A 27,915-nucleotide genomic window follows, 5' to 3' on the forward strand; every position below is an offset into this window, starting at 1 on the left:
GGCAAGACCTGTAAACCCATGGAGAGAAGAGCTCAGCATGTTTGCTGGCAGGGCTTGTGACACCATGGGAGACTCACGCTGGAGCAGTCTGTTCCTGAAGGACTGCACCCTGTGGGAGGGACCCACACTGGAGCAGTTCATTAAGAACTGTAGCCCATGGGAAGGACCCATGTTGGAAACATTCGTGGAAGATTGTCTCCCGTGGGAGGGACCCCACACTGGAGTAGAGGAAGAGTGTGAGGAGGAAGGAGCGGCAGAAATAACATGTGATGAACTGACTGCAACTCCCATTCCCTGTCCCCCTGTGCCACTCAAGGAGAGGAGGTAGAGAACCCGGGAGTAAAGTTGAGCCTGGGAAGAACGGATGGGTGGGGGGAAGGTGTTTTTAAAATTTCATTTTATTTCTCATGACCCTGTTCTGATTTGATTGATAATAAATTAATTTCCCCAAGTCTAATCCATTTTGCCCATGACGGTAATTAGTGAGTGATCACTTCCTGTCCTTATCTCTACCCACAAGCCTTTTGTTATATTTTCTCTCCCCTGTCCAGCTGAGGAGGGGAGTGATAGAGTGGTTTTGGTGGGCACCTGGCATCCAGCCAGGATCAACCACCACAACAGGAAAACTCACTTGTGCCAAACTCATTTTTAAGGGGAATTTAGGGGTACATTTTTGGAGGCAAAACAAGTATGGAATCATCCCTGAAAAAATAAGTTCTATAAGGAGAAATTATGAACTCTCTTTCCCCTAAGAAATGCCTCTGAAAGTTTCACAAAATCTCATGCCTGTGTGCTACATCAGACAATTTTCATCCTACAGTGCCAATTGTAACCATCAGTAGCAGTGGATTTATGTACCCTGAATCAAAAGCTGTAGCATAAGTAAAAATTGTCCTCATTTATCTTAATTGTCAGGAATAGAACCAACAATACCAAGTGCCTTTCAGAATTGTGTTATAATATCTGCCATTTCAGTTTAACTGAGACTGACATTCATTCTTTTAATGCTTTGAGTTCCTTTATTTCTATCATTAAAAGAAAAGAAAAAGAAAATCAAATATATACCATAAACGTCTGGATCCACAATTGGGCCACTACCTGTGCATGGAGAAGAAAAAAAAAAACAACAACAAAAAACAGAAAGAAAAAGCCTTTGTAAATAGATTGCAAATGCTGGAAGAATAAGATTTTCTTTAGGATTTTTATTTAAGAGCTTACATGTTATTTGCAATAGCAATGGTCAGTACCTACACAAATGCAAAACAACATCAATATGTTGTACTATAAATTACAATTATTTTAGAGCTATCCCAAATGTTAATGCTTTGCTTCATGTGAAACAGATAATACACAGGGCATTTGCTCTAGTAAAAGCAGGCATATTTACCAAATGTGCAAAATTCTGCTCTCTGCTGATAATGTATATCTGGAATAAGTGCAACGGTAACTATTCTTGTTGAAAATCATTGGCAAATTTCTCCCTGACATTAAGTGGAAGCAGACTTCAGTGGGAGTTACAATAACTGACTTTTACCTGGTCAAAAATTTTGCAGTTAAATCACTGAGAGAGCAAATTGGTTTAGAGCTGCAGCATTCTGGCAAATTAAAGGCTAGAGGATACTGTAAGAAGATGTTCCCAAGAAGCCAGCTGCACACCTGATCCACAGACAGAACTCTTATTGAAAGAATAAGATTTCCCATATGCAAAGAAACTAGAGAAGCCAGCTTTTAAACAAGCAAAGTAGATACCTGTCTAGTATATACTTTTTAAAATGTTACTAGTTCCAGTTTGCAGCTTTTTCCAATTACTGAACATATGTAAGGCTAAGCACACATGTGAGTATAACATACGCTTAAGTTAATATACATTAGTTTATTCATGCTTTGAAAGATACTTGTGTTATATTTCAACATGCCCATTCATCCTGGTTTATAATTTATTTATAGCATGACTTATGTAGTATATTTACTGTTTTTTGTTGTTAGTTTGGTAATAAAATAGTAGTTAAGATTAATAGTTAAGATAGGTAAAACTGCTAAAGATGACTCAGTCTTCAAAAGGCGTAATTCTGTTTATTGTACCATACAGTAATTCCATACCAGTGACATTATACTGGCATAAACCACTGTGAAGTATGACCAGAACAGAATTGTTTCTGCTTATTTAAACAGCAGGAGAATCTGTGCTGAAAACATAAAATAAGAGTTGCAACCTATTTGCAAAATGGCAGCAGATAATTAGGTTCATTTTTAAATGCATTTGAAGATATAAAATGGCAGCAGATAATTAGGTTCATTTTTAAATGCATTTGAAGATATTCTAGTACTCAAAGATATAGATTAAGAGACCCCATGAGAATGGTCATGTCAATCTGCAGAAATAAATAGCAAGTGAAATAATTGTGTACTACTGTCTGTCCTCAAGCAGGTTCTGACCGGGGTTTTTTTGTCCATAAACCTTCATGGATTCAGTTTTTCCAGTATAGAACATTCAGCTGATGAAAGAACCAGTTTATTGTCTATATGAGTCCTACTTCTCATAATCTGAAGAAAAAAAACCCCCAAACTTCCTAGGCCTTTATCCTGAGCTAAATGACAATATTTTTATTACTGTTTACTGGAAATGGGTTAAAATAATCTGATTGATTTAACCTGTAATTCCTGCTAGGGGCATATAAAGCAGGAAGTCATCTATTCCATTCAAATACCTTTTACATAACTAAATGCTTCACTTGAAATAAAATTTCAAATATCAATTTGGACCAACCCCAAATTTCAATGCAGTATTCCCTACATAAAACATCATCAAAACATTGGTTGAATCTATTTTAACATTAAAGATTACCACAGTAATTTTGCATGTTTACATGCAATTATTTTTAACACAAAGAACAGCATCGTTGTTTTGGTCCTTGTTAGAACAGGTTGTTGTGCAAATAAAATATTACAGACATATTCTATTCACTCATCTTTATAAACTGCCTCAACTACATTTGGTTTGCTTGCTTCTTTCTTTATAAAGTAGACATTTTCAAAATAAAGCAGCAGCAAAAGACTCGATCCAAAAAAATACTTGTGCAACACAGTCATGTTATTTTGCCAAACCAGCAAAATTCTACTTCTACGGTATATCTAACATATTATTATACTATGACAAGATACTACATGACTTTAATTCCTTCATCTGAATTTTAGAGTAGAGGGCTGGTAGATGAATAATTTTACTTAAAAAATAGTTATTGGTAAAAATCTCTGCAGTACTCATTAATTGTTATGGATCAATTATGGAAACAGCCTCTGAAATAAAACACAGATGTTTATTGCTTAGCATTTTCTATAACTTAATCTCAAATAGTCAAGTTATCCTCAGCAAGAACAGCTTTACTGGTATCCATAAAGATTAGCAGATTAAAACTAGTTTAAAATCTAGCTAACAATGTGAAATTTGTTCCCCCGGACCTTAGTATTTTAAACAAACTTTGAATTTATAACATTAACTGTGATATCATTAACTTGACCCAAATCCCACTGTGGAACATGCTTTCCTCTATGCTGTCCCTTGAAATATGTTCTGTAAGTAGCATGCTGGAAAGCTGAGAGCATCTTAGCACAAATCCTGTCTTCATCATGCTTGATGCAACCTTGAAAGTAGAGTATTAGGCTGTTGATAATACATGCTTCAGTCTTTGCTGTATTTATTTTAATTAGATATATAGTTTATAGGTGAATGGTTTTTTTTAATTTGCTTTTGTTTTTATCTTTAGTGCATTTGCCTGTAAGTGATTTAATAACCAGAGAATCAGTTCAAAGCTCAGTCAGGATACCCCACCCCATGAAACATCAGGGCTGGTATTTAATTCAGTCATGAAGGCATGGAAATGAACATAATAACAGAGCATGGGCCTAATCTTTATGCTTCATTGTACAATATGTGGGCCAAAAGGAGATGCTACACAGTAATGGCAGTGCTGAAAAAGCCTTTTAAGGGTCTGAAAGATCCTGGAAGTGCTTTAAATAGTAATAATAATTTAAAAAGTTTAAAAATTAATACAATACATAAAGGATGTTATTTTTTTAACATTTACTTTTATGCCAGCTTCCGTGGAGGAGACAACAGTATTATAGAATATTCTAAAGCTCAGTACCATAAGTCTTAGAGGAAAAAGCCCCACTAATAAAAACAACACGGAGGATGCTAACTAAATAAGTAATTTCCCCTGCTGTTAATTTTTAAGACTGGTTTGGTGCCATCCCATACACACAAACTGATTTCTAAAGCAGTTACATCCTGTCTGTATGTAGTCCAGTTTGAACACAACATGGATTATCTTGGAGACTTATAATGAATGTTTATAAAAAGGAAGGAACAAATAAATAATGTTGTCTTTCTAATTGGGAGGATACCTTTAATTTAAAAGGCCACAAACAGGAAATTTTCAGCTTAAAAGAGACAAGCATAGAAGAAAAATGGAGCATTAAAAGAAAAAAATTATTAAAAAAAGGAACTGTTATTCTATTAAAGAAAATAAAGCCAAATTAATATTAAATAAACAGAGTGTAAGAGAACTTCCATTGTATATGCATGAGGTGAACTGTTCTACTGAACTGTTATAATGTAGTATTAAAGGATGCCTGTAGCTGAAACCATGATCTGTTTCTGTAAAGAGTCTATTTAAGGAAGGACTGTAGGGAAAAAAGAAGAGGGAAGCTACTAAGAACAGTAGGAGAAAATAGAGCCTGATTATATCAGCTCTTCACCTTCTCTTTCTAAAGATGGGAATGAAAAATACTTGCCATCTCTTTCCCTGTAACAGGCTGAGCTGATAGGAACAAATGTTAAATACAGACTATTTTTTTACTGTCTGTAGCCTACAATGTAGGAGAGAGAATTTAAATATTCATTTTTTTTCTATCACATAACATTAGCACTGCATATTGCTGTTTCAAGAGGGAGGCTATTTCTATCCCATGGTTAAAAAGCCAAAGGTATGCACACGTTCATATTTTCAGATATGATTCTGCAATTATTTGCACAAAATCACACCTATATTTCCACTCAAGGTCCACTCAGTTTTTTCACATAGAACAATGCACTTACATGTACACCTTCATATTCTTACAGTCACTTCAAATAGGGTTTTGAAGATGTGGGAAAAGATCAAACCACAATGTACATTAACTACTTACAGTAGTCCCTGCAGTTCAGTGAATTAGTCCACCTTGAGACTGCTCACATAGCATTTAGGAAGTCTGAACAGGAGCCTTTAGAGTAGCATAAGATGCATACATTTGAAGATAACCATTTTGAACACAGGTATTCCTAGGCATGCAGATTCCCAACCTCCACTGAAATGAATGGGAATTGGATGTCTAAATGTCTGTGAGGACCTGAGAGCTGGTCCATCCTGCCTCTGGGTTACTTGTTTTCTATCCATCTCCCTCTAGTGTCCTACACAATATATTATCCTCAACTCGTTGGACTGCATTGCTGATTTTGCATCAATGCACTAGATGCTATGTAGGCATACTCCCTGTGCCCTTGGATACACTGCCTGGTTGCACTTGTGCACAGTGTAGAAAACTTGCAGAGTCCTTGAATTGGTACTCAATGCTTTACAGGATCAGAACTGAAGCTAAAGAAAACACTTCAAAACCAGCAATCTTTTACTAGCCTTACTAGCACTGAGGATCGTTACTCAAAGGGAGGATTTAAATAGCACTAGCATGGCCTCCCTTGAAAAGGAATAAACAAGAAGAAAATGTAAAAAAAAAATATCGTTTTACTTTACAACTAATCTTGAAGACATTCATTCAGAGAAAAAACGTATATAAAAAGCTTCCTCCAAAATAGGTAAGCTGTCCAGGAGCACTGTCTGCACATTCATGTCAATTTACAATTGCTAACATAAAAAAAATAATAATTATACTCACCATCTCCAGGCACTGACATGAAATGAGCATTAACCCATTTTTCATCCTCTCCATACTCGTTCTTTGCTAGTAAGGTATAAGCACCATTGTTCAGATGGGTAGGGTTGTCCAGCTGAAGGCAGCCGTGATATTCACTTTGATTGATAACATGTATTTTAGTACAGATGTATTCAGACTCATTCAGTATAGCCCCTTCATAGAACCACTGCAATGTGGGCTTAGGGTTCCCTTTCACAGTGAATGGAATACACCAGTGGTGGTCCGGGGTTGGAGATTCAATAAATGTGATATTTGGTGCAACTATATTGGGGAAAAAAGAGTGAATAACGTCACAATATACCAAACATCTTGTTTTCTCAGGCTATCAGTGCTAAAATACACTACTTGAAGGAATTATACCTATATGGAGGATACTCACACAGGAAGCCCACCTGCTCTGCCTTGGGTACTATGCTCACAACTGAAATGAAGCCATTCTTTAGAAAGAAAAAAAACTAGTTTCAGACAAACTGTGAACCTCCATTAAATCACATACTCTGCAAGGTGTGGAAAGTTCAGTTACCAGATCACTGAGAAGGGAGATAGGGAAATTTTAGCTTTACTGTGCTGAAAAAATGGCACAGAGGAATGCTGAAAGAACAAAACAGTATTAAAAATATTTAAGTCAGCCAAAAGCAAGTAGTACTGGAAATATATTCAGCTAAGAATCCAAACTTTCAGGTGACTTCTTTAAAAGGATCAAGGCCAGAACAGCTATTTTCATTCCCTAGATTCTTCTGTCAGGGTAAGACCATTTTCTACTGTACATTTTCTCATTCTTTGTTCAAATGTGCTAAATGCCTCAAGTTTATAGACTTCTGTTTCCCTTCAGGACACTATTCTAACACCTTGCACATTATTTCACTGTTAGGAAATATTCCTTGATATTCATTCTTAACTGCATTTGATTTCATCTAGTTATACTCCCTTTTATCATTCATAACAGTGGCAATCTCACAATCTCATTTACACTGTTCAAACATTTCTAGTTTCTGTCCCATTCCATAGCTATTACATATCTAATTTCCACCTCCAAAACATTTTAAATGCTTGTAGAGTGATTTCTTAAGTTTACTGTCCTGAGCACATGCTAAAAATAAATTTCCATTTACGAAGTGTTCCATTCCCATCTTCAATTAAACAGAGGGCTGCAACTTGTGAAAACATATTTCACATAAAATGAATTCATGTTGGAATCTCAGATCTAAGAACCCAATACTTCTATACTACACGTCCCTTCCCCCTTCCTTGGCCCTGACAAATAATTATTCAAAGCTATGACAAATAATTTTATATCTGGCAGAACAAATAATGCAAGTGTGTTAATTTTTGAACAAAGCAATTGTTGGTTTAGTTAAAAAAAAATAAATTGTAGTTTATTATAAATAATTTCTATGGCTTTTGATGCATTCATGTTTCTTAATTCCTAAGACAGTGTGTATGTATATGCACACCATTACAAATCTGTTCACACTGACAGTACAACTGAGTATTTGGGGTTTCAGACATTTACTTACAGATTGCTCAGACTGGAAGATAAAGCATTTAGAAACATAATTTTTGCAGAAGAACTCAGAGCAGAAAAAGGTAAAAATAACAACTGCTCATTGGGCTATTCCCAGAATTAACTGTAATAGATAGCTCACATGCTTAAAAGGTGTTTCTGTTTCAACAACTTGTGTGTCCAACAAATATTTATACCCAAAATAGTTATTGCCAATGTGGTTTAGCCTGCTTACGTACAGAATACTGTGAGCTCGGCAGAGGCTTGGTCCTCTCCCACAATATTCTCTGCTACGCAAGAAATCCACAGTCCACTGTCCACAGATGAAACGTTCTTTATGGTTAGTGAGGCAGGATTCTTACTTGTGTCACTCTACAAATGATCAAGAAATATGGATGTGCCAAATATGGTATAAAGAAACAATGGAGAGAGGGGGGAACTATTGGCCACAGTTCAAAAGCATTTTCCATTTTCCCTTCCTTTTAGCTGTATCAAACTGCAATTAATCAAAGCATTATTTTGGTGTCTTATCCAAACAGATGCAACACACCTACAGAACCAATTGTAACCATCGGTAGCGGTGGATTTAAAGCCCAAAATGCTCATTCATTTTTCTACCATGTCACTTTCTGTTTCTCCCTTCTTTTGACACCTATCTCTCTCTACACAAATGTGGGTTGATTTTTTGCATCCATTCCCTTGCTTATCCCTCTCTTCAGTTTCATGATTGATTTCTATGGTCTATCTCTAATCTCTTTAATCTTTTTATTCCCTCCTATATTCTGTTCAGTCCTTGCTTTACTATTCCTTTTATCTCTTTCATTTACACTTAGCTTGACATGTCTTCTACTACTGCTCTCTGAGCTCTACCGTACCTTGACAACATGTCTTCTCCCTCCTCCTTAGCCAAATGTCTCTTAAAAGCTCCTTGTTATCATGGAACCTCCCACAAGAGTCCCTTCTACTAACTGAACTACTGCCCAAGTGCTGTTTTACTGTGCTTGAGCACAGGCTAGGCTAATTGAGGTAAGAATTATGATTTGCAGAAAGTTCAGTGCATTAAATGCTATATTAAATATGCAGCTATGCTACGCTGTATAAAATAAATTACAAAAATTAATTACAAAAACAAATAAAAAAGTAATTACAAAGATTTTTAAAAAATTATCAGCTAGCAAAGCTAGTTGTTAAAGCTTCTGTTAAGTGAGGTCTTTATAATTACAGCCAAATAATTACTATTTCCATACTTGAATTTTTCACAAAATGCAAGATTGTTTTATTAAAAAGGAAAGGAACCAAAACAAATTTGGAAAATGAGCAACAATTAGGATGATTGTTTAAAAAATGCCTTTTGGGATACTTATTGTACACATATGCTTTGATGCTGCACTGAACACAAGCAAATGATATGCTACACCTGTAAAACCACAGTGACTTCCAGTGGTAGACAATGGGGACATGTGGGAACACTCCTGCATACAGGATTGCAGGACCAGAATTTTAAACATTGAGATAACACCTTAAATCCACTTAAGTCAAACATCCCATTGATTTCACTGTGACACTGGGGCAGGAGGAATGGAAAAAACAACACCCCAATGCACACTTCTCCATGTACAACTCTCCAAATTACAGGGCTTCAATTGCAGGCTCAGGCTGAAACATATAACAAGAAAAATCTAACTGACATTAATGAACTTATACATCAGCATAAAAGCTGAGAGTGTGGTTAATGTTCCAGGACTGAAGAATGGTTTTCACTTTTGCTAACATTTCTCCTTGTAAAACAGGAAAGAAAACCAGACAGAAGCAGCATAGAAGGTTAAGAAAAGGGAGGCAGAAACAAAGACATTAAAGTGAGAAAAAGGAAACCAAAACCAACACTCACAGAAAAGGAAAGTTGTGAATGGCAAATGAGATTTATAAGGCACTCATTCTTCTGCTACTGAAAAGACTACTGTGCTTAACAGCTATTTTATAAGCCTCTCTCACAAAGTTATGTCAGGATAAAAAAGCTTTTCAGGAAAGCTCAAAGCAAACTGAACATGGTATTTGAAAGACAGGGAGGTTAAAAAATGAGATGATCTTACTTTTTGAATAGTATCCCACATTTGTCTTGGCTCATGACTCAACAACAAAAAAAGAAATATAAAAAACCACAACTGCATAAATTCCTCAAACTGTTTTAATTTCTTGTTCTTGTTGATAATTGATGCATTTGGGTAGTTTTACACATTAGAGAAAAGTTGAAAAATAAAACTAGAGCTCTGCAAAGCTCTTATGAAAGCTGAAAGACAGGCTAGTCAAATTCTACATAAGCCTAATGTAATGACCTCCGTGAAGAAAGTGCAGAGGTTAAGAGACCCCAGAGGTCCTGTCTCTTCCATACTGCAGGAACAGTTTTGGAAGCGCACATCACACATTTTGTACAGGCCAGAAAGCTTTAGGCAGTCTATACTCTCATGAATGCAGGGGAGCTGATGCCATAAAACTGTAAATAACAGAGGGTCTTACACAATGTAAATAACAGCAATTTAGGAGGTCAACAGCTGCATGTTGAAGACCTGTTTAAATGCTTCTTATCAACATCTCCATCAGAAAGAACTTAATCAGTATATACCCACTGCGCACACAGTCTAAGGCAGGTCCACAGAACACCAGGATCTCAGGAAACAAAATTCCCACTGTCTGGATGGGTTTATTGAGGAAACAATTTCATACATCATAAGAAAATTTTGCCATAGTAAAACCTTGACTTTGGCTTTCATGACTATCTTGTTATTTTGTTTTGTTAACGGAAAATGAAACAAACTACAAAGTAATTAATATTTGCAACAAAAGTTCCAGCACACCAAGATTTCAACCTAAAAATATAATAAAATTAGAGAGACAAAGCTTTTCTCACAATTAGATTGGACTTGTTCTCTCTATGCAGGTATTTGTGATAATAAGAAAGTACTTAAGCTTCAGTATCCTGATTCACTACATTACTTCCATGAAATTACAGCACTCTCATTTACAAAAGAATATCCAAAAACTTAAGTGCAAATCAGTTTCTCGAGGAATGAATGTTTGTGATTTTCCAAAAGCACTGCAGCAGTCACCATGGATTGAAAGTAATTGGAAATAAATGTAATCCTAACATTAATTTACTATTTCATATTTTTTATAAAAAGTTAATTAAAGTTAGAGAAAAGGCTTTATTTCACCCTTTGGCAGATGTCTCTGAATTACCACGTATTTGAATATGAGACTTACCTCATGATTTGAAACAAGATTAGTGAGCACCCAGGATACATTAGGGGGCGGCCCTCCAGTAGTATCACAGTACAATGTGATGTTCTTTCCTTCCACCACGGTGATGTTGTAACTGCTTAATTTTGCTGAGGGCAAGTCTATGATACAAGCAAAAATAAAACAAAAAACGAAAAACACCCCCTAAAAAACCCCACCACATGGATATTTGTGTTTGCCAGAAATAGATACTGCTCAGTACTATGGGAAATGTATAAATGCAATCAAAATCACTGCTTACTTAAAATTCACTGTGGTCAGTTATTGTTCAGTAAGGAAGTACAAACAGCATTGTTGGAGATATATAAATACAGTCCTTAAGCTGCTACATAAATTTTTTTGGGCCTCCTTCATTTCACATCCAAAGGAAACATTCTAGCATACAGAAATACATTAAGCTAATTATAGAGGTAAATGTTTTAGGTGGACAAATAGTAGTTAACTTCAGGTTTTAACATCCAAAAAAAAAAAGATCCCTTCATTTTTTAACACATTAAATTTAGTCTATCTCTGTTGTAGCAGTTGCAATGAAATCTCTATTTTCCAGGGACTAATTCACATTGTGGTATTCTTACTATTCTCTACTACAGTTAACATGAAAATCCCATTACCCCATGGTATCACATAAGACAGGGGTCCTCAAACTATGGCCCGCGGGCTGGATACGGCCCCCCAGGGTCCTCGATCCGGCCCCCGGTATTTACAGAACCCCCCCGCCCCCCCCCCGCAGGGGGTTGGGGGGGGAAACCAAGCAGCCGCAGATGACCTCCTGCCACTTCATCCGTGCGCCGGCCCCCTGTTTAAAAAGTTTGAGGACCCTTGAATAAGAGATTGAAGCCTTCCCTCTCATATACAGAGCTCATAGACAGCACAGCAAAACCTAGATCTCCAAGTACAAAGTGCACAAGAGGAAAACAAGGCCCTGAACAGATCAAACCAGAGGAGAGAAAGGACAGAAGAGAGGATCAGCAACCGCACAGAGCTGCCTGCTATCCAGGGCGCTTCAGCAGACTTAGCTATTGCCCTCAAAACAGAGGGAAAGAAGAAAAGCTGCAAGATGATACCACTCACCAGTAAGCCAGCCTAGCTTTTTCAAGTGCCAGGACTCTCCCACCACTTCATATCTCATTTTTCTCATTCTTCAGCACCCAAAGCAACGGGAACTTTCAAAAGAGTAACAGCACCAATATGCTGAGTACTTCCAAAACCCCAACACATTATAGACTACTTTGGGTCTGGCCCTCTTCAAAAATATTGCCAGGAATGTCAAAAGACTTTAGGCATGCAAGACCTCACATCATATTTATTTGCATAGCAAATAATTACATAACATATTGGATATTTCTTCAGAGATACTGTACCATCATTTGGAGCTCCTACACATTGTAAGAATCCTTACCCTCAATTATGAGGCATTTCTCATCAACAATTCCAGGCAAGTTTGACTTGCAATTTATCCTCTCAGATAACAGAATTTATTCCCTTTCCGAGTCATAAGAGGTGGGTAAGAAAGAAACACATAAAATAATTGCTTTGGGATTAATTTTTCTGGTTGTATATTTTGTGTTGGTGAACTTTAATGCACAACCATTTTGGCTTCTATTTCAAGTGGTACCCAGACTGCACCACAGCAGAACACACACTAGTTGAGCTGTATTTGAAAAAAGAAGATAATAGCATAAGACATATCTAGAAAAGGTGATACACTGAACTTAGGAGTAAAGCAGTGAGACCAAGCAGCAAAACCTGTACTGACAAATATTGCATATAAAAAACTCCAATGTTCCCTAACAGAAACATATGTTCAATACATGTGTTCAGTGTAGTGTGAGACCATTTATATGAATCAGTAGCATTTTGACACCTACACAATTATAAAGATTTCTAATCCAGCTGAATTTATTCATATCTTAATTCGTTTAAATACAGGGGGTTTAGATGACCAGTTCCGTTTATATGGATGCACATTTTAAAGAACTTTGTACACAGCAAATTATATAAGCAATCAGACAATAGGTTTGCATACTTTTGTATACTGCCAGCACAGTAAGTTTATATGGTAGCATAAGAATATCACGCAAGATAGCCATGACATAATTTTCAGCTTTCTGGAGCAATGAGTTTCACAGGTATATTATCAAGGCTGCATGCAAAAGTATTTCCTTATATCAGTTCTGAAATTTGTCTCTGTTCAAATTCATTGCTCATTCCCTGTTCTGATAGGACAAGGAAAAGAAAGTTTCTGAATTATCTTCTTAAAACCACTCTGTTTTATTTATTTTTCTCATGTCCCGTTTTTTTCAATAATCTATCCAAAGTTTTTCATACTCTTCAAAAAAGGGAGGATAGAACTTGCTACAATGAATTTTAAATTCTAACAGAGTTATGCAGTTTAGTAGATGTATTAAAAGTGTACACTAAAAAAAATGCCTTTCACTGTGTATAGATGTATAATATCTATGTTATTTCACTGCATAGAGACAATCTGTTTTCATAATGTACTGGTTTTGTATGGGATAGAGTTAATTTTCTTCACAGCAGCTTGTATGGGGCTATGTTTTGGATTTGTAATGAAAACAGTGTTAACACACCAATGTTTTAGCTATTGCTGAGCAGTGCTTCAACAGCTTTAAGGCCTCTCCTGCTTCTCACACTGTCCTGCCAGCATGTAGGCTGGGGGTGCACAAGAAGCTGGAATGGGACACAGCCGGAACATCTGATCCCAACTGACCAAAGGGATATTGCATACCATATTATGTCATGGTCAGTAATAAAAGCCATAGGGAGGAAGGAGGAAGGGGAGAACGTTTGGAGTTGTGGCGTTTCGTCTCACCACGTAACCATTATCTGTGATAGTGATGCCTAGCTATGCATTCAATCGCCATTATCTTATTGTTGTCAACATGAAATGATTCTCTTCTTCTAGTGAAGTTAGGTTAGTCATGTATCTGTAACTTTGTATTAATGACTGTCCCCTTGAAGGAGAACTAAAAGCCTGATAAGGAGAACAACCTAACCCAGGAAGTGCCAGCAGCCAGTTAATTGCAACAAAGACAAGAAGTCAACAGAATGAGGTTGTAACTAGGGGAAATGTAAAGGCGGCAGGGGGAGATCGCAACCGCCAACTCAATTCATGACTAAAAGACTCACACCCTCACCTCCCTCGGACATGTGTAGTAAATTAAAAATACACTGTAACTTTAAATCGAAGTGAGAGATATATAGACCAACAGAAAACTACCGTGCATAACAAATTATCAATAGTATCTTTTAGGTAGAGTTTGGAAAATACATATGTATAAGTAGATTGCATAAATATTATTCTTGTTCTTCTGAGGTTTGGGCTTGCTTTGTAGAATACCACCTAGCCCCCAGCTTTGTGCAAATCTGTAGTAAAGAAATACCTCGACTCTGTGTGTTGATTAGCTCTTGCACACTGGGTGAACAATTCCATGTTTTGGACAATAGGGTCTTGATTTCCTGGAAATGGCTAAACATCTGCTTGCCAATGAGAAGTAATGAATGAATTCCTTATTTTGCTTTTGCTTTACCTATTAAACTGGCTTAGCTGCCAGGTGGGTTAAACCATGACACGTATTCACATCAATAATGCTTTGTTCCAGGGAATAGGCAGCTCTGGATTAGAATAAGCAGTCACTTCAATTTACTCCAGCACAAATGGACACAACAAAAGGCAACGGACACACACACTCATTTATGTCACCTGAGTCTCTCTAAATATTATGTGAGGCTTTTAGAAGTAATAAACTCTAAGTAGGTGGGCTATTTACTTTCACATACCATCATTAGTGCAAACTGATGGCCGTGGACATACTAGGCCATACTCATATTTTCACCATGCACAGCTGGGACTTCCACAATAACAAAACTAAATATTTTGGCTGAAATTTTTAAAGGCTACTACAGCATTTAGCTACACAGTTGTCAATGGAAATTAATAAAAACTTATGTCTGAACTCTTGAAAGCTTTCAGTGTCCTCATGCTGTTACTTACTGTTTTCTACAGAAAACTTATACTGCCCTCAGCAGAGCCAAACTGTCACTATATCTATCAAAGAAAGGATATGACCTAATTAAGAAATAACTGAATATTAATACAAACTGTAGTCTGTAACTGATCTCTCAGCACCAAGTCAATGTTCTAGCTAATATACTACAGCAGCTTTTAGAAAAAGAGGGTCTTAAACAAGAAGAAAGGACTCCATCATTACACCCAAAATGCTATTTCAGTAGTTAACTATCTTCACACTTACAAAAAATTATCTGATTCCCAGACTGACTGAAGGAGCAACAATGGTAGCACCTCTGTGATAACATATTTAAGGGGTAAAAAATGCTGCCACAACAGCAGCTGGGACAGTGGAATGAGACTATGTGAGAGCAACAACTCTGCAGACCCCAAGGTCAGTGAAGAAGGAGAGGAAGGAGGTGCTCAAGACACTGGAGCAGAGGAGCAGAGATTCCCCTGCAGCCTATGGTGAAGACCATGGTGATGCAGGTTGTTCCTCCTGCAGCCCATGGAGGAATATGGTGGAGCAGACATTCTCACTGCAGCCTGTGGAGGACCCCACGCCGGAGCAGGTGGATATACCCTGAAGGAGGCCCCATGGAGAGGAGCCCATGCTGGAACAGGTTTTCTGGCAGGACTTGTGACCCCACAGGGGAACCCGCACTGGAGCAGTCTGTTCCTGAAGGACTGCACCCTGTGGAAAGGATGCATGCTGGAGCAGTTCTTGAAGAACTGCAGCCCATGGGAAGGACCCATGTTGGAGAAGTTCATGCAGGACCGTCTACCATGGGAGGGACACCCCGCTGGAGCAGGGCAAAAGCATGAGGAGGAAGAAGCAACAGAAACAAAGTGTTATGAACTGTCTGCAGTCCCCATTCCCCATCCCCCTGTGCCACTCAGGGTGAAGAGGTAGAGAAGTGGGGAGTAAAGATGATCTTGGAAAGAAGGGAGGGGTGGGGGGAAGGTGTTTTTAAGATATGTTCTTATTTCTCATTATCCTACTCTGATATGATTGGCCAAGCGGAGCCTGTTTTGCCTGTGAAAGTAATTGCTGAGTGATTTCCCTCTCCTTATGTCAACCTGTGAGATTTTCATCATATTTTTTCCCCTTGTCCTGTCGAGGAGAGGGAGCGATAGAGTGGCTTTGGTGGGCACCTGGCAGCCAGCAAAGGTCAACTCGACACAGTCCTTTGTGGCGCTCAACATGGAGCACGAGGAATTTGAGATAAGGATAGTAATTGGGAGATGTAATGGGCAAAACACGGACTGAACATTGTTAGAGAGTGGAATAATTGTGGAGAATTTTTGTTGTAATTATGGTGAAAGGACAAGTGTTAGAGTATGTGTAAATTGTCCACTTTTATTGGTGTTGTGATGATGTTTTTTGATTTTGATGTGGGGAATTCTTTTTGTTGATGTAAGTGAGGCTTGTGAAGATTGTAGATTGTGTGATGGATGAATGTGCATTTTAATGATAATTTTAAAATATGTGATTCACAGAGGTGAGGGGTGGAATGTATTGGGTTTACATGGCAAAGTTTCGGTAGTGGGTTAAACTTGGCTGGCTGCCAGGTGCCCACCAAGCTACTCTATCACTCTCCTCAGCAGGACAGGGGGAAGAAAATAAGATGAAAAACTCATGGGTAAAGATAAAGGTAGTTTAATAAAGAAAAACAAAAGCCACATGTAAAAGCAAAGGAAAACAAACAAAAAAATATTCTCTACTTCCCACCAGCAGGCAATGTCCAGCCACTTCCTGGGAAGTAGAGCCTCAGTATATGTAGCAGTTGCTTTGGAAAACAAGTGTCTTAATAACTAATGCCCCCCCCCACACTTTTTCTCTTATCTTTTTTTGCTGAGCATGACATAATATGGTATGGAATATCACTTTAGCCAGTTTGAGTCAGCTGTCCTGGCTATATCCCCTCCCAACCTCTTGCCCACCCCCAGCCTACTGTCCTTTGGGGGTGGGACAGGGTTGGAGAGACAGCATGATGCTGTGAGCACTGCTCAGCAGTAGTCAAAACATTAGTGTGTTATCAACACCCTTCTAGCTACAAATACAAAGCACAGAACTATGAGGGCTGCTATAGAGAAAGTTAACACCATCCCAGCCAGACCCAATACAATCCAGAAAAAATTAGTCTCATGTACTTTTCTGCTACTTTGGTGAGTATATTTAGCTAGCAAATATGACCAATAAAAAGACAGAAAACATCTGCAGAAACAATACATGAAAAATAAGATTACAATGCTGGGAGGATAAACAAAACTGAAAACCAGATCAAGCACCACACCAACATACACAAAACAGTTCCTTGGATTAACTAAATTGACCAGATTGGCTAGATTTACCAGCATTATTAGACTGAGATCTACAGCAACAGAAAAATCCACATGGGGCTGCAGAGACAACTGTAGAAGACAGGCCTTACACAAAAATACTAGAAGAAAAAGACCTCTTCAGTTTCAATGAGTTCAGTAATAGCAGCTCAGCGATCAAATGCTTACCAGAGGCAGCAACTAATAACTTGATATAACATCCCAAAGAATCTGATCCTGCATCCCTGTGATTAAGTGAGCTCCAGGTGATCTCCAGAAGACTAATGGACTTACAAGTGATCTTACCCCACACATAGGACATGCCTTGCTTCCAGGAATTTAACGCACCAGTGGCAATCGCAGCCATCACTTACAGAAACAGTAATGAGAACAAAGTATTTACTTCTCTTTCTAGATTTTCTAATGCTATTTACCAGCTGGAAACAAGACAGAGGAAGGTGTAGGTGGCCACACTGTATGGATGACCACCAGCTGTGAAAACGGCAAAAGTAAAGCACATCATTTCTCTACACAAAAGGCTCTACTAATACAACTGTGGTAGATGCAACTTAAAAACCTTTGACATAGTAATTAAGTGTGACTTTAAAATTTAAAAGAATCCAGCAATTTTCATCACACATAAATACATTCCAAACACAGTTGGAAAAAATAGTGCTGCAAACATCAAACTAATTGATTGACACTTTTAATATTGTTCTTGGAAAGGATCTTCTAGTTATAGAACACACCTAATTATAATTGTCAACAACAGAAATCACAAAGTTGATGGCATCTAAATTGTAACTGGCCTTTAATCAGCTCATTAATGAACAGATTTAGCAGGGGAAGGGGACAGAATTTTGAGCAACACAGAAGAGCCAGGGGATGCCAATTTATTAGGAACCAACAGGGAAACACATGTGAAATGCCTCAAAGGAATTAGAGTGTGTTCCTCTAAATAGGTGACATGGTTGATAGCCCTGCTGAAGTGCCTCTATACCAATGCATGCGGCATAGGTAACAAACAAAAGAAGCTGGAGGGGCAAGGGTTTCCCTCTATGTAAAAAAAAAAATAATAAAAAAAATGGATTGACCACACAAAGCTGTTTTTGAAAAACAGTGATGAAAAGGTCAAGATCTTATGGGTAAAAAATTAGGGGTCATGCCAACAAAGGAACCTCGTGGTTGGTGTTTACTACAGGACCCCCAATCAAGGGGAGCCTGTTGACAAAGCATTCTTACGTCAACTACAGGAAGCATCGTGCTCGAAGGCCCTGATCTGCCAGGGGACTTCAATCACCCTGACATCTGCTGGAAAAGCAGCACAGCGAGCTGTAAGCAGTCCAAGAGACTCTTGGAGTGCATCGAGGATAATTTCTTAATCCAGGTGATAGACAGCCCAGCCAGAGGAGAACCATTGCCAGACCTGTTGCTAGATTAACTAATTAGAGGGGTCAAGACTGGTGGCAGCCTGGGCTGTAGTAATAATACCCTGGTGGAATTTACAGTCTTGAGGGATATGGGCCAAGTGAAGAGTAAAGTCAAGACCCTGGATTTTAGGAGGGTAAGCTTTCAGCTGTTTAAGGAATTAGTGCGGGGAACCCCCTGGGAAACTGCCCTTGGGGATAAAAGGAGCTGAACAGAGCTGGCAGCTCTTTCAGGACATTTTTCTTAGAGCACAAGAGCTCTCGATTCTCATGTGTAAGAATTGGAGCAAGGAAGGCAGGAGACCAGCATGGCTCAGTAAGGACCTCCTGCTCAAAGTACGGTGCAAGAAGGAAACGCATAAGAAGTGGAACCAGGGATGTGTATCCTGGGAAATATATAGGGGCGCTGCCCAGATGTGTAGGGATGTGATCAGAAAAGCTAAGGCACAGTTGGAGCTGAATATGGCAAGGGATGAGAATAATAATAATAAGAGCTTCTAGAGGTATGTTGGAAAAAAAAAAAAAAAAAAGCAAGATTAAAGAAAATGTACTATCCCCTGATAAAAAAGACAGGAGAACGAGTAAAAACCGACATGGAGAAAACTGAGGTAGTCAGCATTTTTTTTGCCTCATTTTTCAATGGCAATTGCTCTTCCCACATTTCTTGAGTCCCTGAATCTCAAGGCAGATACTGGGAGAATGAGCTCCCTCCCATCGTAAGAATAGATCAGGTTCAAGACTACCTGAGGAACCTGAACATACACAAGTCCATGGGACTGAATGATATCCATCCCAGGGTCCTGAGGGAATTGGCTGATGCCACTCACTAAGCCACTCTCAGTTATATTTGAAAAGTCATAGCAGTCAGGTGAAGTCCCCAATGACTGGAGAAAAGGGAAATATCCCACTCATTTTTAAAAAGGGTAAAAAAGAAGACCCTGGGAACTACCAACCAGTCAGTCTCACCTCTGTTCCTGCTAAAATCATGGAATATATACTCCTGGAATATATCTCAAAACATATGGAACGTAGGGAAGTGATCAGAAACAGCTAACAAGGCTTCACCAAGGGCAAGTTGTGCCTGAATAATCCAGTGGCCTTCTATGATGGAGTTATATCAATGACATAGATAGTGGATTGAGTTCACCCTCAGCAAATTTGTAAACGACACCAACCTGAGTGGTGCAGTTGATGCCCTAGAGAGAAGGGATGCCATCTAGAGGGACCTTGTCAGGCGGTAGAGGTTGGCCACATATGAACCTCGTGACGTTCAACAAGGCCAAGTGCAAGGTCCTGAACCTGGGTCAGGGCAATCCTCAATATCAGTATAGACTAGGGGATGAACTGATTAAGAATAGCCCTGTGGAGAAGGACTTGGAGATACTGGTGGATGAAAAACTGCACATGGGCCAGCAATGTGCACTTGCAGTCCAGAATGCCAATTGTATCCTGGGCTGCATAAAAAGAAACGTAGCCAGCAGGCTGATGGATGTGACTCTCCCCCTCTACTCTGCTCTCGTGAGACCCCATCTGGAGTACAGCTTCCAGTTCTGGAGTCCCCAGTACAGGAAAGACATGGACCTGTTGGAGCGGGTCCAGAGGAGGGCCACAACAATGGTCAGAGGGCTGGAACACCTCTCCCATGAAGAAAGGCTGAGAGAGCTGGGGTGGTTCAGCCTGGAGAAGACTCCAGAGTCATCTTATTGCAGCCTTTCACTACTTAAAGGGGTCTTATAAGAAAGACAGAGAAAGACTTTTTACCAAGGCCTGTAGTGACAGGACAAGGGGCGATGGTTTTAAACTGAAAGAGGGTAGATTTAGATTGGACATAAGGAAGACATTTTTTACGATGAGGATGGTGAGACACTGGAATATGTTGCCCAAAGAAGCTGTGGATGCCCCATCATTGGAAGTGTTCAAGGTCTGGTTGGATGGGGCTTTGAGCAACCTGGTCTAGTGAAAGATGTTCCTGCCCATGGCAGGGGAGTTGGAACTAGATGAACTTTAAAGGTCCTTTCCAACCCAAACCATTCTATGATTCTATGATTTCTACCATATAAACAGTAATTAAATTACCTTTTTAATTTTCACATGAATTATCTACAAAGCAGAGCCTTATGACCAAGAAACCACAGTGGTCTCTTCCAACTTCACAGGAAGAGATTTATTAGTAAGGTGTCCTATTATCAGGACTTTTACCACATACAGGCTACTTTATTACATTATGAAGTAATTAACTCCTGCAAGGAAAAAAAAAAAAAAAAGACTATGTTTGCTTAGTACCTAAAAAATCCCCCAAAATTAAAAAATCGAGAAACCAGACATGGGATGAAACAATCAGTAAAAAAAATTTAAAAAATGTTTCATTAACAAAATTCACAAAGACCTTCATGCCTAAAACAACTGCTGACATCCAAAGGAGCTAAAAGGGGCTTCTTCCTCTGTTTCAGTTATACTTACTGGCCTTTCAGACTGTGCTAGAAATTAAATAAGCCAAGTACATTAGTGGGTTTTCTGGAAACTATCTTGTGCTTTTAAACAAAGAAAAAGATGTACAGAAATGCTGAAAGCAACATCTATGCCAGCCATACATTGTATGTTTGATATATCTTCCAGAAGACAAGCCATGTTCATGAAGACTGTCATTTGTTTTCACCAAGGACTTCCTATTCTCCATCTAGGAAATGGCTGTGTTGTCATCTACCTCTTCTAAGTAAAAAGCTATGTCCTATGTTGGTTCATACCAGAAAAAGTAAATTAAGGGGAAAAACTCACCAGAAGAGGTAGTGGGGAAGAAAAAGAGAGAAAAATACAGAGTGTATAAAGTCTAGTTATATTTGGATCCTGTAAATTAATATTAAACCAAATGTGGGAATAATTTGCAGGCCTGTGCTAACATTCACAGCTCTTCAGCAAAAGACTCATTCCTCATATGCAAAATTCCACATACTGATACTTCAGTCTGAATGTCATAAATGCTCACAGTCAAGGGCATCTTTCCTCCTCCTCTTCCCCCTCTAGTTTGAAGTGCTACCTTCTCTTCTCATGCCAAGTATTTTAATTAAGATATGTCCACAGGATGTGCACATGTGTACACATAGCATCTACATAGCATCAAGAGGTCAGAAACAAGTCTGCTGGGGCTGCAGATTCTAAAGAATTCAAGAGAAGGAAATAATGTCTTACACATTTAATTCAGGGAATTTAACACTGAGAATTTTCAAAGGAAAATCCTAGCTACCTAGCAGTTTCTAGATATGCTGGGCAAGGACATTAAGAGAGGCTATGCTGTCACTCCCATTTTGTGTGAATTGATTTCACTCCAGCAGGAGACCTTTCAACACCTGGCAGATGAATCTACCTTCTAGTCCATCCAGCTGGAGCAGCCAATCAGGTCAATTTAGCTCAACTCAGTATCATCTCCCATTTCAGGTAAATCAGACCAGACCCTGCAGTACATAAGTCCACCAACACAGGTTATGCATTAGTATCATTAAACACAGCACATACTGGGTCCACAGCAGGTCCCCTCCATGGCTCTAACTCACCAGTGACTGCAATCAGAGAGTGTTGCACCCTCCGTATAGCCATTGGAGAGAAGGGCGCTCAGTAGGCAACAATGGAAGAAAGAAAGGTAGAATTTGTTTGTTCCTCCTGACATTCACCTTTGCTTACAGCTTTCCCAGTCCAAATCAGCCCTCTGTGAGGAAACCCTGCTCTTTTCCTCTTATCTGACTGCCACTGAGCACCCCAGCACCCCATCCCACAAAGAAAACTCCAGACTTCAATAGGCTTCACATCAAATCAGAAACACCTGAGCTCTGCCCCCATCCACAGAGGAAGAGTATCTCTTCAACTATCAGGTGAAATATTCCACCAGCTGTTCCAGGACTAAATACAGGAATTGAAGTTGCATTCAAAAAACAAAGGGGATGGCCTTAGTGTCACCATTTTTCCACCATTTCCAAATCCATATAAGCTAACTGAAGATAATACTCTGCAAAATGCTACAAACCTAAGCTTGTAAGGTCTCTTTTGCACAGCCTATGCAAAGTTTTATCTGCATGAAAACCAGCTATTTGTTAATTTTTTCTCTTTCAGTAGGCACATTTTTTTTAATTTCCTTCCTGTAGCCCTAGCAGTAGATTTTGTATTTTTGAAGGAAAAGAAAGATTTCATTTACCTCACATAACTGAAAAAAAAATTCAAGGAAGCAAAACCTTGTGTCTGTTCAGCTTGGAAGCACTACTATTTTGTTCAATAAAGGTACATGCATTTTATATAATTCTTGTGTGTTATCTGTAATTGATACTCTGTTTTCCTGCACTTGAATAACAGTATGTTTTTAAAGGTTCAAGGAAAAAAAAGGCTTTATGTGAAGCTCCCAAAATTATTCCATGTGGCATAAAAGACCGGTGAGTGGTTAATATTACCCCCTAAAAAACTTTTCCTTTAGCAGCACTGTTGTCATCTTGATGGGTATCTTGTCAAAAAGCATGTTTATTTTTTCTTTCTCACAATATCTTAGTAAGAACTTTATGTTAAAAGAGTATTACCGCAGTTTGGGACCTTCATATCCAGCAAGGATGTTCTCTTGGTGCTGTCATCTATGCAATATAAATCCCAAGTTTCTCTGTAAAACTTGGTCTCTTGAAATTTCTTGATCCACATAATTTCACAGGAACACTTGAATGGATTGTCCAGCAATATCCTACAGCAAAAATCAAACAATTTCTTAAGAACGTATCATGCATATAGAAAAAAAATTCAAAGTACTCATGCAGGTAAAACTGAAAGTTGAACTCTACTTTAAAAAGGTATGGATCAAAGACCTCAGTGCAGTGCAAACTGTAAGTAGATATGGTTTCTTTGTAGAAAATGAAGCTCTGTCTGCACCAATTAAGAATCCATCCTGCTACAGATCAGAGAGATCACACAGGGGGCTGAATCCCTATCTCAAATTTACTGGTGTAAATCAGGAGTGCCTGGAGAATTGGGCTTTCCACTAAGATCCATTTTATTTCATAGCAGCTAAACACATCACAAATTTTTCTCTCGTATGATAGACTCTGCTCAACTATCTCAGAAAGACCACTCCGGAAAAAGCTTATTGCTGTTAAGTGTGGGAGAGGAAGATGGAGACTATCTGATCGTTACTAATGGGAAGTAAGAAAACAGCTGGTTCTTATGAAGGAAAGTAAGAAAGAAAAACATGTTTATCTGGCCAAAAGGTGTTTGCATGTTTATAACCATATATAGCTATGTAACTGTATGAACAGCTTCCACCCCAAGCCTGGTGGAACATACAGCTGGAATTTGTATCCGAGCTCAGAGATATAAATATGACCTTCTCTGCACAATAAAGCATCTTTGGTTGCACCACAACCTGAGTCCGTGCCTTCATACGCCACAGTTAAGTGGATAAATTCTTTACAGAGCCAGGCAAATTCTTACTCTAATCATAAAAAAGGATTTCACACAACCTTAAAGATTCATCATGTATATTACTCTGAAAAACTATCACAGTAAAGGCCCTATGTAATGTAGAAATAATAACTGAAAAAATGGCCCTGAAACAGAAATGTATAGTATAATCTAGCTATATAGCATGTTGTATGAAATTTAAATCACTGATTAGCAAATCAAACATGGACCTGTTGGAGTGAGTCCAGAGGAGGCCACAAAGATGATCAGAGGGCTGGAGCACCTCTCCTACGAAGACAGGCTGAGAGAGTTGGGGTTGTTCAAACTAGAGAAGAGAAGGCTCTAGGGAGACCTTATAGCAGCCTGCCAGTACCTAAAGGGGCCTACAAGAAAGCTGGAAAAGGACTTTTTACAAGGGCATGTAGTGATAGGACAAGCGGGAATGGCTTTAAATTGAAAGAGGGTAGATTTATACTAGATATAAGGAAGAAATTCTTCACTATGAGAGTGGTGAGACACTGGAACAGGTTACCCAGAGAAGTTGTGGATGTCCCATCCCTGGAAGTGTTCAAAGCCAGGTTGGATGTGGCTTTGAGCAACCTGGTCTAGTAGAAGATGTCCTTGCCCATGGCAGGAGGTTTGAAAATAGATGATCTATAAGGTCTCTTCTAACCCAAACCATTCTATGAACCTGTGATCTGTAGATGGCTGTATTTTTTACTAGCTCAAATATTTAATACAAGCACCAGTAGTTTTGTGTGAAATAATCTCATTTAAAGTATTTTAAAGTTGAAGGGGAAAAGCTATTTTGATCTATAAATTTATGTTAAAAGATAAATGTGATCTTTTCTGAAGGCCTGGAATTAAAATCTCTCTGCACTTATGTCACTGGCAACATATTTGAGACCTTCTTTGGATCAGAATTTAATTTCTAGTCTTTGATGGACCTGTAGCTTCAAAATAACAAACTTCAAAGTCCTTTCATTGCTAGCCATAAATAAACTTTATTTTAAAAAATGACAACTTACAGATCAGACAAACCCAGATGGTGAAAAGGCTTCTTGGACAAACTTGAGAGCTTGTTTCTGGATAAATTGCTATGGGAAAACAGAAAAATTGTATTAATTAGGGCTGTTTCTTCTTACACTCCCAATACAGTTTGTGTGTCAAAAAAAAACCAATGAAGAGCCTAAACCAGCTCTAAAAAGTCCTTATTCCTTTAACTTCAGTGGGAAAGGAATAGTACTCCATCTCTTTTTACAGTTTGATGGGTTTCAAGGATTTGAATCCAACCTGTGGCTGAAGTTATATTCCTTAAAATCAAACTCAACAGGGGGTCAATATTTTCACTTAAAGCACTTGTGTTCATTACAGAAAAGCATCAGATTTAATTGTGTTTCACAAGTATTATGTAAAGTCCAGGTGTTAATTATATGCTTAATTTATTCATAAGTTAAATGGTTGTATCCCTTTCTTTGATAGTGCACCAAACTCTGTACTCACGTACTAGCACACATCCACATCAGAGACTTTTATTTATTATGTTCAAATTACATGTGCAATATGCACCCACAGGAAAGATCAAAAGCAAAAATGTAAAATGCCTATATTGGGGTTTTTTATGTCAATTAAGTGTTTACAGTTTCCAGTGCTAATTAAATGAAAGGTCCTCTCCCATTATGCAGAGCAAAGAAATGCTCATCTGAATCAGAAATGCTCCCCTTCCTAAGTTTACAAAAATGTTTTCTCCAAACCAAAATAATGCTGAGTTTCCATAGTCTTATCAGTCCACAAATTAAAGATAGTGAGAGCATTAAACTGTAAAATTGACAATAGTGTAGTGCAAATCAGCATTATGAGCCAAAATACCACGAGTTTTATGTGGTATTATAGAAGTGAAATAGGGTCTCCATATTTTAAGTTGCATAGCATTTAAAACAGGGATTAAACCTCTTCCCCCTGCTCCCTGGCTAAAAACCAGTGTTTATTCCCCCTACTTTCAGCCCTTGATCTCTGAGTACAAGATAATTTTCAGAGAAATTATGGGGATACATTTTATAAACATTTAGAACAGAATCTTTAAGAGATTTTATTTACTATACTTTTGTTGATTCCTTCTAGCAAACAATTGCTGCGGGCATTTCGGGCGAGCGGGAGTCAGATACGAATACTCACGGAGTTCAAGATCTGATCCGTTTATTGTACAAACCAGGTAAACTTTTATAAGGCATTCTATAAACGTGCGATAATGTGATTGGCTATCTTACAAGCATATAATAATATGATTGGTTAACAATTGTTTACTGGGAAGATTTCTGTTTCTGCTTGTTCTGGCACGTAGGCTCCTTTCTGCGGTCTCCTAGTTCTTCTTATCGCGTCCTGTCGGCCTTGGTTTTGTGCAAACATCTGCAATTTGCTCCTTTTTCTTCATCCCACTGTTCTGGTCGTAACCTCGTCTTATCTCTTCAGTATTTTTCCACTTGCTTCAGAGTTCAGCATAATCATTCAATACAGCAAGAGCCCCAACACCTCCCCCTTTCTTTTTAAATACAGCATTAATACTGCGTTCCACACAGCTCTGAAAACATTGTAAAAGGCAAGGCACTAAAAGTAACAAAAGAATAACAAACAACAATATAGACAGACCTTGTTTCAATAAATCCCTCAACCACCCTCAATTCTTGTTGAGGTAAATAAATTGATACATTTAAACGGTAAATCAACTGTTGCAAAAAATACATATTTTTGATAAGTGTAGTATTCCACCAGGTATAGTTATCTCCAAGGCCATGATTCATGTCATTATACTGCCGATCTAACCAACCCCAATATGATTGATTTATAGCCGTATAGTTTACTCCCAAAGGCTCAAAATCAGGCCAGTGTATATAAGGGTAGCCAATTAAGGAAAATAACACAAATGTGCATATCTACATGTGCACACACCTTTTAGTTCAGAACCGATCTGTGATAAAAGGCCTTAGCCTTATGGCATCATCGAATCTTAACGAGTACAGTAATTAAAAATGCAGTCTTAATGTAAGTGCGATTTATGCTGACATTCCCTCAAATGCTACACGTGAGTATTTTTCACTCAACTGCCTCAAGTTAAAATAGTAGTATTTGTTAATATGTATTAAAAATCATTAATTCTCTACAATAGCAGTTGACTTCCATAACACTATGTAAGCAAAAGAGGCTTAAGATGGGTTTTCTGAATACTAACAATTTATTTTAGACTGTCTAAACTCAGGTCTTGAAAGATTTCACTCTGCCAGACATAGAAACACTGTTGCACTCCAGTTGTGATATCCCTTTTCCCAAGTTGTCACATGCACATCTCGCTCAAGCAACATTATTGTTAAAGTTTCTCTCTGCTACATAAAAGCATATTGCACTTGTAGATATAAAAGACAGCACCCTTACTTAGATTATTACCTTATTACCTCATTACCTCATAACTCTTAGTATCTCTGATTTCATCACTTCAAAAATTCACCAGAAGCAGATAAAACCACAGCATCAGACTAAACTACACCTTAACTGCTGATTCAAATAAAGGCATTCTCTTCAGATATGCCTAATGCTTACAAATAATTTTGGCTGGTTTTGATCAAGAAACTATTATTACAATAATGATCAAAAATAATAATCCCGTTTGCAAAATGCCTTTAAGCCAGCCTCCTAGTCCCAACCAATTTCCACATTCAGAATACAGCATAAATACAGAATACAGAATAAATTATCTCCATCAAGGCAAAAAAGCTTCTTTTTAAACACAGAGATGTTTGCTAGTTCAAAGCAGAAACGCATTTCTTGTAGGTGACATCTGAAGCATTTTATTTTTTTTTTTATTTTTTTTTGGTGGGTTTGTAATCAAGTCCGTATTTTTCCTTGAGAAGCTTAAGCTGTTCCTCTTGTTTCAGGAGAGTTTCCAACTCTGA

At 38.2% G+C, this 27,915-nt stretch overlaps 1 protein-coding gene across 1 annotated transcript in view; it reads right to left on the bottom strand.

The window, feature by feature from the left end:
* LOC129783120 (BDNF/NT-3 growth factors receptor-like) overlaps positions 1-27,915 on the bottom strand; it is a 262,545-nt gene that overhangs the window by 208,834 nt on the left and 25,796 nt on the right. Inside the window, 6 exon segments of the mRNA XM_055792861.1 lie at positions 2,992-3,008; positions 5,932-6,231; positions 7,714-7,846; positions 10,733-10,869; positions 23,104-23,258; positions 25,000-25,068. Coding sequence (XP_055648836.1) covers positions 2,992-3,008; positions 5,932-6,231; positions 7,714-7,846; positions 10,733-10,869; positions 23,104-23,258; positions 25,000-25,068 — 811 coding nt within the window.

This window comes from Falco peregrinus, chromosome W (assembly GCF_023634155.1).
Source record: "Falco peregrinus isolate bFalPer1 chromosome W, bFalPer1.pri, whole genome shotgun sequence".
Taxonomy (NCBI): Eukaryota; Metazoa; Chordata; class Aves; order Falconiformes; family Falconidae; genus Falco; species Falco peregrinus.